Below are 16,321 nucleotides of genomic sequence, written 5' to 3' on the forward strand. Positions count from 1 at the left end.
TGTCTCGACTCACACAAACATCCAAGGCTGCCAACATCACATTTGATTAACACCGATTGAATCAGGTACCAACTATTGTGGAGCGTCGGAGTGGCAACAACATCATTTGGGGACAAGGTGCCTTGTCTATATAATGGTAGGGGAAACACTGCCATAGGATGAAAGTGCTTCTATTTTTACTGATTGACAATCCATAGGCACAGCCAAACCTTGGTCATGGTGGGAGGGTGGGGAGGGGATGAGGGGAGTCTGAGATGCTAGCTATGAGATGCTTGAGGGATATTAATACTTCCTGGCTGACATTGACCTGGGATTAGGACGAACAGAGGGAGAGAGACACTTAGAATTTGAAGCGCCTGGACCCTGTTCCCCACCAACTCTCACACACACTGGATGATATTCATAGAAGTAGAAACAAAGGTGTGAGAAGTTTGAAATTCGGTTGCTATAAGGCAAATTACCCAATCATAATGGTTAGCACTATGGGTGATATAGACATGGTAGAATTATGGCAAAATATGCTGAAATATCAAAGACGTGTAAATTGTTTAATGGAGCGACATAATACCAGTTCTTAGGTTACAACAACGGAAATAATATGTACTGTGTGTAGGTTAAAAGGTATTCTTCCTTTACAGGTCTTCAGATCGACACAAGGCTAGGAGAGCCTGCTGCATCTCCCCTTTGTATTCTTTCTGTGGGTGTGAGAGAGAGGGGCATAGTTATGACAGAGTTACAAACAACAAACCTTTCAGAATGACTATTCAATGTATTGGTGCGCGTGCATATGTCTTCACCTGCAATGTAGAGTAGAGTGAAGTGTTGGTCAGTCTGCGATACTCGATTCTCACACAGAGGAGGTCCGCTTCACTGTGGCTGATAAGAATCCCCTGCACTAAACTGCCTTTCTGCAGGACACATACACAATAGACATACACATTTGGAATGAATCTGGCTTACAAAAGACTTCCTCAAGACCTGTCACAAAGGCACAGAAATCGATAGTCTTACGAGATCGCAATGCCCACTACACTTGCCCACTACACCTCACAGCATAACAAGAATAGTCATGTAGCCAGTGTGAGTCTGGAGTAGAGTCACTGTAACAGAATGTGGAGTAGACCCTCATATGACATGAAACTCACCTTAATGTTGCTGTGTAGACGCTGGGCCAGGAACAAAGGAATACTTGGGATGGAGCCAACTACAGATGGAAAGAATCAATACATACTGTTAATTAATGTTTGTCATACTGTCACACACACACACACACAAACACACATATGAGCATTTGAAAAAGTTGATAGCCTTGTTCAATTGCTTTGTGTGAGACAAACTATGTCATACCCAGAGTGCGGAAGCCAAGCCTCAGGTCCCCAGAGAAGTGACTCTGTACTGTTTTATCCACAGTCTCCCCTCTCAGATCCTCCAACCTGGATAGCACTGAGAGAGAGGGAAAGAGAGAGGGGAAGGGGGGTAATGGAAGCTACAGCCATACCAGGGCTAGGAGGAGAGACAGCGAACGGATGAAAGAGAAATTGGTTTGTTACCTCTGTTGAGATGGTTTGAGTCTCTCGTGGTTAACACCTGAATCCAGGGAGCTGGGTCCTTTTTCTTACCATTCACAGCATCATTCAGAGCCTACACACACATGCACAAAGGATATCAAGAGTTCTGCCTAATTGAAGGAACTTTCTGGAGGTAATTTTGGGCTTTGAGGAAGAACACTCACCTTAACATCCTGGTCAATGAGCTGATAATCAACCATCTCCTTTGAATTCAGCTCCTCCTTCTGTTGGTATTAAAGCACAAATGGCAGCGTTCACTTAGTTTAAATTAGGACATTATTTTTCTCTGACTGATCTATACAGCTTACTCTGTGCAAGGGGGTGAAAACTTGACAAGGCACTCTAACTTACTATGCGTATATTGCATTCGCTCTTAGAAAAATGGTTCCAAAGGGGTTCTTCAGCTGTCCCTAAAGGAGAACCCTTTTGGTTCCAGGTAGAACCCCTTTTGGGTTCCATGTAAAACCCTCTGTGGAAAGGGTTCTGGAACCGAAAGTGTTCTACATGGAACCAAAAAGGGTTCTTCAAACGGTTCTCCAATGGGGACAGCCGAAGAACCCATTTAGGTTCTCGATAGCACCTTTTTTTCTTAGTGAACTCTACGTAGTTTTCAATATTGAGACATCAAGTCTAAGAACAGAAGGGTTAGAATCTGCTAAAAGAAGAGTGGCAGTACCTTGAGTATGGCCAGTACCAGCTTAGTGAAGTCTTTACTAGTCTCACTGATAAGATCATTCTCCAAGTAACGTCCAAACTCTGTAAACAAAGCAGTATAAGACTACAGTAGGGCACACTGTGTGTGTGTGTGTGTGTGTGTGTGTGTGTGTGTGTGTGTGTGTGTGTGTGTGTGTGTGTGTGTGTGTGTGTGTGTGTGTGTGTGTGTGTGTGTGTGTGTGTGTGTGTGTGTGTGTGTGTGTGTGTATTGCAAGAGTGTATGTGTTACCCACAGACAGTAATTCTCACCCTGTTTGTAGGCAATAGTGGCATCTTTAAGCTGCTGTGGTGATTTGGTACACAACACAGCCAATAGACTCTCTTCATCTGTACCAATACCCTGTAACAAAAAATTACACATTTAAAGTGATTTGTTCTAGTGATGTAACCAAGTCACTAAATGTTGAGTCCAAGTGGAATCCCAAATACTTGAGTCACGAGTTCCTTGGTGTGCTAAATGTAGTTGTCAATCCATTTTTAGTTAAGTTAAATATCATTTTTTATATATTTTTTTACCTTTACCTAGGCAATTCAGTTAAGAACAAATTCTTATTTTCAGTGGGTTACCTGCCTGTTCAGGGGCAGAACAACAGATTTGTACCTTGTCAGCTCGGGGGTTTGAACTTGCAACCTTCCAGTTACTAGTCCAACACTCTAACCACTAGGCTACCCTGCCGCCCCTCATTACAGTGTGGCACATTTGTAAGGCTAAATAGATAATAAAGCTATCTAATGTTTGCTGTTGTTACATTATGAAAAAGAGAGACATTTTCTGACAACAAAGTCACCACTGGTCGAGTCCAAGTCCGAGTCCTGTGCTCGAGTACTACAACACTGATTCATTCACACACACAAAGACCCACACATTCATTCAAACCACATTACAGTACATACAGTAATTACACGCCTAAAAATACAAATAACATGTATTACATGCTTATTACAATGATCATTGAAATAACAGGTGATCTGCTCTCACCTCTATGGTCTGTCTGAGGCGATGGGCATCAAACTGAGAGGGGGTCATCATCAGCCCCAGCATGAGTTTCTCCAGCCCCCCTGACAGAGCTTTCTTCAGGGCAGGAAATAACTCCTACAGAGTATGGGTAGATAGAGACTGTTGGGCTGGGTTCCAATGTCATATATCACATCCCTTCCCACAGTCCCCTTATAGATGTAAAAGTAGTCAATGAGTAGGCTGACAGATCCACAAAGTGGTAGGCTGACAGATCCACGGAGTTACCTTCTGTGTGAGGTTACGGTAGGACTCTGCGATGCTCTGTCTCTGAACATTGTTTCGATTGGTCAGGATTCTCACCAAAGTGTTCACATCACTGTCTAATACACGGTAACACACACAGATATTTTGAATACCTCATCCAATATGTATGTATAATATTAACTACTTCAAACATTCACACCATCAGATTGATGAAATTCTCAGGCAACCAATTGTTTTCAATGAGCTATGGTAGTGATTTACTTCATTAGCGGACATTCAATCCTTGAATAGTACCTTTGCTCTCCAGGGCAGTTTGAATGTCGCGGGCGTCCTTCTCTGAGTTGAAGTTGGGGAAGGGTCGCACAGTGCCCAGTGTACCCCACCACATCGCATGAGACTGGACAAGACAGGGGAGAGAGGGGTGGTGTCACTGAGTCACTACAGTAAACCTCTATCACTGACATTTACTGTCTAGGTTCCGTCATGTTGCGTTTAGCCATTCCATCCTTTTAGTTTAGTCCAGAAGAAGGAGAGGAGATGAGGAGAAAGTCTCTTCAGACTATGGAGAACAGGTTCACTTACACTTGCTTTGGGAGTGTTTTTTTGCATAGACTTCTGCAGAGCTTCCATGATGGGAGTGACAGAGTAACTGTGATGGAGATTTGGCATAATTCGTTTTGGGGTTATTTGACATTTAATATGTATACAAATATTTCAAATATTAAATGCAATATTATATATTACAAAACGGACTGTTTGAATCCTAGATGCTGATTGGTTGTTAGCAAGGATTTATTCAAGATCATTCCCAAATACCATGATGCCATAATTTCAATTCACGTATCAATACGCATCCACTGTCCCGCAGTTCAGTTGTCCAACTCTGCATTGATACATTTACCATTGATAAATCAGGTACCCAAACGACAGAAACATGCAATAGAAACATTGTCTTCGTGTATCAATTCACAAACAAGTCAGTGATTACCAAAGGAAAGAAGGGAGGGAATAGAACGTTTTTGAACAGGGCCACAATGGTCGGTGAAGTCCATCCAAAATACTTTAACTTCATCGCCCTCTAGTGTCGCAAATGTACGGAAGAGTATTAGGGGTAAGTGAAGGGAAGTTGTGATACTTATATATATATATATATATTATATATTTTACTATAGTTTTTTAAAAGTGGGAATATTTCGAGAATAAAATGGCAATATTTCGAAAATAAAACGGACAATATTTTGAGAATAAAGTGGCAACTTTTTGAGAATAAAATCGAAATGTAATTTTGAGAATAAAGTCAAGATTGTGAGAATAAAGTCGCAGTTATATTTCAATATTAAAGTAGGTGATTTGGTTGACTCCCTTACTCCCTGCTGCTGTGCGTGCCACCATTGATTTGCCTGCAATTAGATGACCTGGTGAAACTATACTTTAGAATTGGCTTTAGTATCAAGGAAATCCTTAATCTTTTAGCACATTGTAGTATTATAAGTAGGCCAAATCCCTGTCATGGACCTTGCATAGCAACGGGGCAGAGGTTTGGGTAAAGCGCCGTCTGCGACAGTAATTTCCATTAATATAATCTAACAGTCAGGTCTAGCCTCTGGCCTCTATAATGTGAACAAGTGGTAGCCTAAATTAGCCGTATAGCTGAGACAAATAGTTTTTAACGGAGATGTCCCTGTTTTGGGATATGCATCCTTCATTCCTCCCATCCTTGAAAACATCACCGATAGATGGATAAGTGAAAGGAGATATTATGCTAGCCTACCAATCAAGTAATGTCAGATCAGTGCTTATTTCTTTATAGCCTATCATAATGTATCTAATAGGCCTATATTTAGACCAATGATTATTTCTAGAAAGGGTGAATCAACCATAAATATATTCAAACAGCGCCTCAGATTAGCTGGTTTGCGCGTGCATGAGATGTCCTTGATTTGCCTGCTCCCACAGATATTTGCGTAAAACCCACGCTTCATTGTTCATTCCTCCCGCAGCGGTTGGATAGGCCTATCATTTACTTTAACTTGCCCACTGTAATGTAAGATTAGCCTACAGGTTAATTAAGGTATTCAATCTAATGGACCGCTATAGGTTTATAGTGTGCTGAGAATAGCGTTGTTGTAGCGAATTTTGAGAGCAGTTTGACATTGGACACATGCACACGCATATTACCCAGGATCCCAAGATAATTCGTTTTATTGAGTGTGTTATCCTAGCCTACCGTTAGAAGTATAGTTGCCATAAAGCGGTAAAGCATAATGGATAAAGTAGTTAATAGTACCCATTATGCAGATTTTTGCCAGGCGTCCACCTAGGCTACGCATCAGAACGTTGTAGCGAATTCGGAGGGCTAACTGACAGGGACTCAACCCCAGTTCTTGTTCGTGCGAGATATTAGATCATTAGATTGATAAACGTGAGCGCACAGTGGCGCCTGTTTGAACGAGTGTATTATATAATTAAATTGATGGCCATTTGTTTGTTTTGCCCCTACTTTTAACCGCCCACACACACACCTACATGCACACATCCAACCCTCCGCACTTCTCGAAATATTACCACTTTATTCTAGAAATATTGACACTTTATTCTATAAATATTTAGCTAGTTTTTTTAAGTACTAGCCTGCAAAAAATATACATAATCCAAGTAACGCCACCCCTTGCTCTTTTTTTCTTCACTTTGGCCCTAATACTCTTCCATACAAATTACATTTCAGCGTTGTGTCATTTCTGCTTGCATTGCATATCACAAAACTCCAACATCTGGTCAGAGCAAGCAAATTAGTCCTCCGACCTGACTCTACAGACTCTTAAATTAATCTCGTCTCTGGTGATGTTGCCTACAACAAACTGTCTAGCCCACCAGTCTAGAAATTACAACATGTGAAACAACGCTGGGAAACCAAACGTATTTAAAAAACGCAGGGAAACCAAACGTTTTTTTTGTCGCTTATCACCATATCGTTTACAAAAATAAAACATACAATGATGAACTTCATAAATCAAGGATTATATATGGTTAAAAATATGTCTCCAACAATTTATGTCATTATACAGCATAATGAAATGAAACGCACCTGATAGTACCGTTTCGTATCCGCTTGACAGGAGAGGTCTCTGAAATTACTTGATGTAAATGTAATGTTTTAGTCTATTTCCAAGACAACCTGGTGTGGCTGCAGCGGGACAGGTGGGATATGACTATGGTGCACTTGAAGCACTCACTCATTCATTTTATAACCATGGGCGTGTCTCTATTGACAGGTAGGCTATCTTGGCTGAAGAAATTCCTGGCTATGGACTCCCTTTACAGAAAAACCACATGATTTCACAGGTGGAAAATCACATGATTTCACATTACATTTCAAATGTCAAAACGTGTTTTTTGGAACACTTCACATGTGATCACGTTTTCACATGTGTAGTTTCATGTTATCACATGTTGTCATGTGTTATCACATTAACTTCACATAAGATCACATGTGATCACATGAAAGCATGTGTTTTTGGAACACTTCACGTGTTCACGTGAAATTCCTGTGTTTTTTTCACAAGTGCAATAAGCCTACCTGGCCGTTAGTTCAGTTCACCAATCTGATAGGAAATGGATGAAACCTGGAGTAAAACCAATACATGGTAAGATAGATGGAGCTATAATAAAATCACTTGTGTATCCAGTACTTTCATGTGGAAAGTTGGATATCAGACACACTGTCACACACACACAGAGAATGTTGCACACCTGTCAGAGGGCGACCACCTCCCAACACACACACACAGAGAATGTTGTACACCTGTCAGAGGGCGACCCCCTCCCAACACACACACACAGAGAATGTTGCACACCTGTCAGAGGGCGACCCCTCCCAACACACACACACAGAGAATGTTGCACACCTGTCAGAGGGCGACCCCCTCCCAACACACACACACAGAATGTTGCACACCTGTCAGAATGTTGCACACCTGTCAGAGGGCGACCCCCTCCCAACACACACACACAGAGAATGTTGCACACCTGTCAGAGGGCGACCCCTCCCAACACACACACACAGAGAATGTTGCACACCTGTCAGAGGGCGACCCCCTCCCAACACACACACACAGAGAATGTTGCACACCTGTCAGAGGGCGACCCCCTCCCAACACACACACACAGAGAATGTTGCACACCTGTCAGAGGGCGACCCCCTCCCAACACACACACACAGAGAATGTTGCACACCTGTCAGAGGGCGACCCCCTCCCAACACACACACACAGAGAATGTTGCACACCTGTCAGAGGGCGACCCCCTCCCAACACACACACACAGAGAATGTTGCACACCTGTCAGAGGGCGACCCCCTCCCAACACACACACACAGAGAATGTTGTACACCTGTCAGAGGGCGACCCCCTCCCAACACACACGCGCCAATAACAACTTCCAAGCCACTCTAGATTTCTGTAACATTTATAAACAATACACAAAATTAACAATAATTGTAACTAAAATAAAAATTATAAAAAGACAATAAAATTACAACATTAACGTTAAAAGTCATTTTCTTTTTTCAGAACAGATCAAATATTTATACAAATTCTTCCTATAGAATATATGTAGCATATAAAGAAAAAAACACATTTTTAAAAATGTATTTCAAACAAGGAAACACCTTTTGAATCCAGTCAAATCATTTCCATTCCTACATAATAGTTGCTTCATGGTCAAGGGGTGAGCTCAAAAACGGTTCTAAAAAGGTTGACTTTTTGTTAAAGGAGGTTTTGGTTGGTGTCAGTGTTGCTGGTGGAGTTGGCTGGTAGCAACAGTTTATCATCCTAAAAAACCATATGGGTGAAATACATTAGAGACGATCAAAGTCAATTCCACCGGCAAATCTGAACTCACGATTGAGTGCAGTGTAAACCACGTTTTAGTAGTTTGTGTATGAAACATACAACTGTAGATGAGATATGAGGTTAACATATTCCAGGTACAGTCAGCCAGATTAGTCTATCCTTATTCTAAGGATGCAATTCTTTATCCTAATTCAAATATGAATGTTGTTGTTTTTTGGTTCAGTATGGTCCTTCTGTGTATCCTCCAAAAGTCAGAACAGTTCATTGCAAACCTCCCTCCTCCCCATTTTTATAAAATATTCAGTATAAACCCCCCCATGGTGGCTCACTACTGTTGTCTTCCTAGAAAAAAGAAACAATTTGGTTTATAAAAAGCACAAGTGTTTTCAAGTGTTTGTGTTCAAGAATGGGGGTGGGGGGTGAGAGTTGATTAATACCCACATTTTTTTTAACAACTATATAAAGTGTATATATATATATATATATATATATATATATATATATATATATATATATATATTATATATATACACATATATACATACATATATATATATATACACATATGTATACACACACATATATATATCCCCCTTTTCTGTCCTGTCCTCCCCCTTTTCCTGTCCCGCCCTCCTTTACTGATCTAAGTTCTGTTTCAATCAGTCAGCTCCACCACCACAGACAAACCAGGTCTGTAGAGAGGTGACACTAAATGTACAACAATGACAGGCTGTTACAGTACAGAATAGTTCCTACTGGTATCAGCAGACACCTATAGATCAACAGTCCACCATTAGAATTCCATTGTTGTTACGAACAACTCCTCCTCTTCACCCCCCAATCCCTCTCTGTTATTAGTCATCCTTGTTTTGAAAAGGGAAAGAAGAAATGAAGAGTGGGATTGGAAAAAGGGGTTCAATCCCGAGGATTAAGCTTTTAACATAACATTAGAAAAACATATAACATCTCCGAACTAACATATACCATGATACAATACACAATTCCTGGGTAGGCTTTCTATGCCAAAGAAAGACGAATAGATGGAATCACTGAAGATAATTTCTATCAGGTCTGGTTGGTTGGAGGTTGACAATATGTTGGTCCAGCTCTCAAGTCCTGTTTTCTGGTTTGCGTATCCAGTTTGAGGTCAATGTTAACTCGGAACAGTCTCGGAATCAGCCTTTGGATTCCTGCGCTTCCGGTCCGCACTCGCTCTCCTCCGGGATATCCTGGAGATCTGAGGAGGTCACTGAAGGTTATTCATATGAATAAATATGTTATTAATACGTTTAATAGCGTTTGAATAACGTGTTGATCCAAACAAGACTAGCTTGCTCAGTAATGTAAATAGAGGTCACCAATCAAGATGCGACTGGAGGAGCACTGTTTTACTAGACTGAGTTACTAGACATTGACTGATACAATAAGGACTGTGGACAGAGGGAGTTAAATATTGTCAGAGGTATCCACCCTTTAAGCACACAGAAAGAAAGAATGGGGAGAGGTGCATTGATTGAGTAAGAAGGGCATAAAAAACAGGGGCATGTCTTTCAATACTCTAAATGTCGCCTCTAAACCTACCATATAGCGCATGATCAAAGTTGAATGAAAATGTATGAAAAGTGTGGAAAAGTAGAGTGGAGAGGACAGAGCGCTATTATTGACTATCAACAAGCAGCCATTAAGAGAGAGCAGAGAGATAGAGGGAGGGCAGGACATGGTGCACAAAACTCTGTCTGCTCTAGACGCAGCTGAGAAATCGGTGCCAAACAGATAGATAGAGATATGACGTGGCGACACACCTTCAACATGCAGAGGTAGAGAGTGAGAAATATGGCAGGGCTGAAAGAACATAAAAAGTGTGTGTGTGTGACTAATTAAACTAGGTGTGATATGGTTAAAGGTCAGAAATGGACACCATGGGGATTTTCTGGGGATTCCATTGATTTGGCCAATCCCAAAGTTATCGAGTCAACCACCTCTATCTCACAGATTACACCCTACACCCTAATACTTTAGTGGCCCTAGATATTCCTTTCTATTTTTGTTTTTTACTCCACATACAAATGTATACATATAAACAACAATTTACAGACGTACACAAAGAGATGCGCACACAAACAATGACTACATCTCATCTACCCAGACCCACATGCTCACACCTCCATCCCTAGTGCCTGCATTACTGGTTTCCCTTAGATATTCCAATTACACTCAATACAGGAAAGATACACACTGTGGGTCAATTACTCACCTCTTGGACTGTCAGAGCGTGGTGAAACCTTCACTACATCTGCCTCTTCCTCTGACTCCTCCTCACTGCCTTCCTGTACGCCGTCCAATTGGTCCACTGGTTCCTGACAGGCCAATGGGGCGACAGGGCTGGGCTCGCCGTCACCACTTCCTCTCCTTTTAGAGGGAGCCTAGTAAAGGACAAAAGTCATCATATCCTGTTTGAGCTCACCTACAGATCAACCACTAGTACTTCCTGAATGGCTTAGTGATTCAGCCAGTTGGGGTGAGGACTGTAAGTCTACCTAAACCCAAACACACTTGACCCCAAACTCCCATTCACACACCTCTGCATTCACACACCTCTGCATTCACACACCTCTGCATTCACACACCTCTGCATTCACACACCTCTGCATTCACACACCTCTACATTCACACACCTCTACATTCACACACCTCTACATTCACACACCTCTACATTCACACACCTCTGCCAGATGTTACTTTGCTCACCTGCTCTAAAGCTGTAACATCCACCACAATGTCTTCGTTGTTGCCTCTGCCGCCCCTCCTGCCCCTCCTTCCCCTCCTGCCCTTATTGTCCCTGATCTGCTGCTCCAGCTGAGCCCGGACCCTCTCGCTCTCCCTCAGCCTGGCCTCCAGGGGGCGCAGCCTCACCACCTCCTCCTGCAGCAGATCATGCTGCTTCTGGAGCATGGCCATTTCCCCCATGGCTGCCACCATGCCCGCATCCAGACCTGTGTCACGTGACATGGAACGGCACAGCCTGGGGAAGGAGTTTGGAGGAGTGGGGGTGGGAGTCGGGGAACCTGAGGAGGCAGGGCCTGTGCCCTCATGGAGGCGGAGCTCGAGGACAGAGTCTTGGTGAATGACGGCGGCCTGGGAAAGGGAGAGAGAGTGAGTTTTGAATCTAGGTTGGAGCTGGGGTGTAAGGGAAGGACCACTTATGCAATACAAAATGCCTCAAACGGATTCCAGTGTGTCATTCAGCCTCACCTGTAGAGATTGGAGATGAGCACTGAGGTTCACAAGCCTCTGACACACCTCCTCATTTAGGGGTCTGTCCTGTAGCTGGTTACCATTTCTGTCCTGAAAGGATAAAGAACACCCACAAAACATGAAGTCATTATAAACTGATTCTGTATTACAGTCACAGTTGTGGCTTATGTACATGTTATCCAACCCTAAGGCACAGTCATCCTCTCTCACCCTGGACGCTGGACTTCCTTTCATTTCATGAGTCCCGTTGACGGAGGTCGAATCTCCATCTGTAAATGGGTGGGACAGAAGGAGAGAGAAAGTGAGCTGATTTGCAAGTGAGAGCTGAAACACTGTAGAGACCACCCTCCACCATGTCCCAGTAGTAAAAGACAAAGCGAAACCACTCACTGCTCACTGGCGCCCCTTTGTGGTTCTGGTCATCATTGGTACCGTTGGTGCTACCATTGGACTTGGGAAGCTCTATGTTGGAGCCCAGCAGCAACTCACTGAGCCTGTCAACTGATGAAAGGAGGGAAGGGGAGCTAATTAAAAACTAAAAGAAAGAGGCAGAGCAAAGTTAATAACACAATGTAACATTGTCCTAGTCACTGAATAACACTACACCCAGGGGTTAATAACAGAGGTTTCGTTGGTGATCTCAGATGGACTCCTGAGGAAGTTATGACTAGCTGATACTCATACTCTTATAGGGTGCTCATTATGTAATTCTACCTCTCTATCTGCAGTGTTAAGCTGTGAGTTAGGCCTCATTTAATACCTGCCTCTCTGTAAGACGGTATTAACACTCACCTTACACTCTATGGCACTGATCTAGGATGACCCAACCCTACACCGGCCTCTCACCTCACTATTAGGTGGTGAAAAGTCAAACTGACCATAGATCAGGAATTAGAATGAAGGTAAATTCGACATTCCCTTACCCTCTGAGATGGCGTCGGTGAGTAGGTATTCCGCCTGGGGTGCGTAGGGGGTGTCGGCCCGGAAGATGTTCCTAGAGTTGGTGGGGGGCGTGACCTCCTGACACCCACCGGTGACCTCAGCCAGGTCAGAGAACAGAGTCACTCTCTCCTGGAGGAGCTCCAGCACCTCCCTGTCCTTCTGCTGGATGTCAGCTAGAAACACATTCGAGTCAGTAAGATGCATCTTCAGGTCTAAAACAACTGAATATTCAGAACGATGCAGTTGTTGTCTATTAAGGGAAGCTACATAGACAAGTGTAGCACAGGACTGATATAGAAAGAGAAGGGTGGAGGAGTGTGAGGAGAGGAGAAGAGGTTGTACCTCTGAGTCGGCGCAGTAAGGCCTTGTCCTCTGTCTCTATCAGGGGGAAGTCCTCTCTAGACGGACAGCTGGAGGGAGGGAGAGAGAGTGAGGAGAAGGTGAGGTATGGTCGGAATAAGGATAATGCTGGGGCATAAGGAAGGACCCCTAGGATTCCAGTAAGGATAATAGAGAATTCTCAAAATTGAAATCGGCAATGTTCTGAATGAGATGAGTAGGTGTGTGTTTGTGTGTATTACAGGAGCTGACCTGCTGACTGTCTGCTGTATGAGTCTCATCCAGTTGTTCCTGTCGTCTCGTGAGGCGCCGTGCAGCTCGTACATCTCTGGGGGGGTGGAGTCACTGATCAGGAACATCCCTCGCTCCTGATTGGCTATGTCCCTCACGATCAGGTTCTTCAGAGACAACACTGCAGGCTTGTCCTGAGAGTGAGAGAGAGAGAGGAGAGAGGAGAGAGGAGAGAGGAGAGAGAGACCGAAAGGGGGGAGGGGTTAGCTCTGTGATTTAACGCTTAGACTAAATAAAGTTAGATGTGTGGAAAGGCAAAGACAGAAGCAATGGAGGACCTGCTGAACAAAAGTCAGAAAGCAGAATAGATGAGGATGAGTCAGATGGGTGGAAAGGTGGGGCAGACTTACTATGCAGGGGAATAAATACTTCTGGTCCTTCTCCTGCATGAACACCAGGATGTCTGTCATCAGCAGGACCTGCACATCTACATAGACACACAGTGGAACATTGTTAAAGATACAAAGAGTGTGCAACCTTGTTATACACACTCAAAGATACACAAACAATCATACCCCTTTATCTCTCTCTCTCTCAGATACACACACACACTCCCTCCCACCCTACCTTTGAGTCTGGATCCTTGCGTCTTCCACAGCAGTGTGCCCTCGTGGAGGAGCGTCCTGCGGAGCAGTTCCCCTCCCCTGAACACCCCTCCTCCCCTGACCTCTGCCTGGGCCCGGGGGTCCAATCTGGCCCTGATCTCCTGGAGCCTCTGGGTCCGCTCCAGCTCTGCCACCTGCTGGTCCACAGAGCTCAACAAGTCCCGGATCAGGGACAGGGACTGGGCTAAGGACTGGGCCTCCTCTTCACTGCCTGTTGGGGGGTTATTCTACTGCCGTGTGCGTGTATGTAGTGATTATTCAGTTCTTATATGTTTTTGTCTACTCCCTGAGCTGTAGTGGCTGTTCTGTGTTCAGCTTTTATGCTGTGTGAGTCGACTTACTAAGCTGCTATAGCTGTTCTGGTGTCAGGTCTTACCCTTGGTGTTGTCCAGGATGCGCTGGATGAGGACAGGGTATTTGGTGATGCGTTGAGTCACCAGCAGGATGCACTCCTGGATGCCATGGCGACGCAGCAGGGGCCCCCGGCTTACCCTCTGATTATGGGATGGATGAGATTTAATACCACTTATTATATATTTAAGCAATAAGGCCCGAGTAGGTGTGGTATACTGGCCATTATAAACTGTGGTTCGAGCCCTGAAAGCTGATTGGCTGACATGGGTATGACAAAACATGTATTTGTACTGCTCTAATTACGTTGGTAAACAGTTTATAATAGCAATAAGGTACCTCAGGGGCTTGTGATATATGGCCAATATAGCACGGCTAAGGGCTGTGTCCTGGCACTCAGCGTTGTGCGTAAGAACAGCCCTTAGCCGTGCTATATCGGTCATATACCACACTTCCTCGGGCCCTTTTCTTAAATATACCATGGCTCAGGGCTGTTCTTATGCACAATGCGAAACGGCCCTTTGCCGTGATATAATGGCCAAATACCACAAACCAAGGTTTGATATAAATAAACTGGTTAACCTTTATTTAACGAGGCAAGTCAGTTAAGAACAAATTCTTATTTTCAATGACAGCCAAGGAACAGTGCCTTGTTCAGGGGGAGAACGACAGATCTTCACCTTGTCAGCTCGGGGATTCGATCTTGCAACCTTTCAGTTACTAGTCCAACGCTCTAACCACTAGGCTACCTGCTGCCCCATAAATAGGACATTAAACAAGTATTTATGCGCCATACCCGTGTTATACGTACTGATGCTGTTTCAGCCAATCAGCATCTAGGACACAAACTACCCAGTTTTATAATATACTATAATTACCACTTAGACATAAAATGTAATAACATGACTAATTTGAATGTGTAAAGTAAAATAAAGGTATAGATCCATCTATGGGGACTGAAGCCCAGGAGAAATCCCATTTTAGCTAATATACAGTACCAGTCAAAAGTTTGGACACACCTACCGTAATTGCTGGACTATAAGCCGCTACTTTATTCCCACGCTTTGAACAATGACGCGGCTAATTTATGGATTTTTTCCGCTTTCACAAGATTCATGCCGCCCAAAAACTGAGCACCGTCACATAATGTGACGTAAAATGGAGCGCGCTCAAACTTCCCATCATTCTGATTACGGTAGTAATTTTGTCACCCTCATCATGGCAAAGACATAGAGAAATGCATATGATGCAGCTTTCAAGTTGAAGGCGATCGATCTGGCTGTTGGAAAAGGAAAGATAGCTGCTGCACGGGAGCTTGGCCTTAATGAGTCGATGATAAGACGTTGGAAAGCAGCGTGAGGAACTGATTCAGTGCAAAAAGACAACAACAGCTTTCAGAGGGAAGAAAAGCAGATGGCCCAAAGTATTTGCAGCCACTCGTCATCAGTGTAAATCGTGCATTTTAGGTGGCGCTCCGTGTTCAGTGGGAGGCTTGGATGACAAGTGGGGAGAAATCCTTCACTAAAACGGGCTGCATGCGAAGAGCAACTTATGGTCAAGTCTGCCAGTGGGTCCTGACAGCGTGGAGCATTGTCAAAAAATCCACTATCATCAATGGGTTTCGAAAGGCTGGACTGCTGCGTGTTGAAGGGGCAGCATGAGCTCAGCGGGGTATTTGCCTCCGGATGAAAGTGACGAGAGCGACAATGAAAACGATCCAACATCGGATGAAGCAATTCTGAGGCTATTCAACTCCGACACCGAAGGAGATGACTTCAGTGGTTTCAGTGCACAGGAGGAGGAAGATAGTGACCAAGCTCATTTGTTTCAATGTACCGTTAGGCACCTGCGGCTTATAGACATGTGCGGCGTATTTATGTACAAAATACATCTTTTTTAATAATTCAGTGGGTGCGGTTTATATTCAGGTGCACTTAATAGTCCAGCAATTACGGTACTCAATCAAGGGTTTTTCTTTATTTTTACTATTTTCCACATTGTAGAATAATAGTGAAGACATAAAAACTGAAATACCACATATGGAATCATGTAGTAACCAAAAGGGTGTTAAACAAATGTTTTATATTTGAGATTCTTCGAAGTAGCCACCCTTTGCCTTGATGACAGCTTTGTACACTCTTGGCATTGTCTCAACCAGCTTCATGAGGTAGTCACCTGGAATGT

At 43.6% G+C, this 16,321-nt stretch overlaps 2 protein-coding genes across 6 annotated transcripts in view; both read right to left on the bottom strand.

Moving 5' to 3' along the window:
• Positions 1–527: 527 nt before the first annotated feature.
• On the bottom strand, positions 528–6,758 carry LOC118364509 (annexin A2-like). Of its 2 annotated transcripts, XM_052489650.1 has the most exons (13): positions 6,590–6,757; positions 4,087–4,153; positions 3,799–3,901; positions 3,526–3,620; positions 3,262–3,375; positions 2,532–2,622; positions 2,245–2,324; positions 1,733–1,792; positions 1,551–1,641; positions 1,348–1,443; positions 1,146–1,204; positions 798–908; positions 528–695 (listed from the first exon to the last, which is right to left on the bottom strand). In XM_052489650.1, exons 2-13 carry the CDS (start codon positions 4,132–4,134, stop codon positions 633–635), a joined length of 1,011 nt encoding a protein of 336 aa, XP_052345610.1. In that variant the 5' UTR covers positions 4,135–4,153; positions 6,590–6,757; the 3' UTR covers positions 528–632. The 2 variants fall into 2 exon arrangements, with proteins under 2 accessions (XP_052345610.1, XP_052345611.1); XM_052489651.1 differs by lacking the exon at positions 4,087–4,153 and having other exon boundaries at positions 6,590–6,758.
• A 1,194-nt stretch (positions 6,759–7,952) lies between these two features.
• Positions 7,953–16,321, bottom strand: part of LOC118364133 (rho guanine nucleotide exchange factor 2-like) — an 85,055-nt gene continuing 76,686 nt past the window's right edge. For all 4 annotated transcript variants that reach the window (XM_052489646.1, XM_052489648.1, XM_052489647.1 and 1 more), the window contains 12 exons: positions 14,163–14,280; positions 13,749–13,997; positions 13,532–13,608; positions 13,143–13,315; positions 12,894–12,961; positions 12,533–12,724; positions 12,000–12,110; positions 11,820–11,878; positions 11,607–11,699; positions 11,103–11,489; positions 10,609–10,777; positions 7,953–9,591 (listed from right to left, as the gene is read on the bottom strand). In XM_052489646.1, the coding sequence (XP_052345606.1) occupies positions 9,530–9,591; positions 10,609–10,777; positions 11,103–11,489; positions 11,607–11,699; positions 11,820–11,878; positions 12,000–12,110; positions 12,533–12,724; positions 12,894–12,961; positions 13,143–13,315; positions 13,532–13,608; positions 13,749–13,997; positions 14,163–14,280 (1,758 nt within the window). In that variant the 3' untranslated portion in view covers positions 7,953–9,529. The remainder of the gene's footprint in view (positions 9,592–10,608; positions 10,778–11,102; positions 11,490–11,606; positions 11,700–11,819; positions 11,879–11,999; positions 12,111–12,532; positions 12,725–12,893; positions 12,962–13,142; positions 13,316–13,531; positions 13,609–13,748; positions 13,998–14,162; positions 14,281–16,321) is intronic.

Source organism: Oncorhynchus keta, chromosome 31 (genome assembly GCF_023373465.1).
Source record: "Oncorhynchus keta strain PuntledgeMale-10-30-2019 chromosome 31, Oket_V2, whole genome shotgun sequence".
Lineage (NCBI taxonomy): Eukaryota > Metazoa > Chordata > Actinopteri > Salmoniformes > Salmonidae > Oncorhynchus > Oncorhynchus keta.

What these genes read in the sequence shown, in the direction of transcription:
- LOC118364509 (XM_052489650.1), bottom strand. Translation starts at nt 4,134, where the DNA reads ATGGAAGCTCTGCAGAAGTCTATGCAAAAAAACACTCCCAAAGCAAGT. An exon ending in ACCGTAACCTCACACAGAAG is followed by an intron (nt 3,376 to 3,525) that starts GTAACTCCGTGG and finishes CATACTCTGTAG; the next exon opens with GAGTTATTTCCTGCCCTGAA. An exon ending in GCCTCAGACAGACCATAGAG is followed by an intron (nt 2,623 to 3,261) that starts GTGAGAGCAGAT and finishes TTTTTGTTACAG; the next exon opens with GGTATTGGTACAGATGAAGA.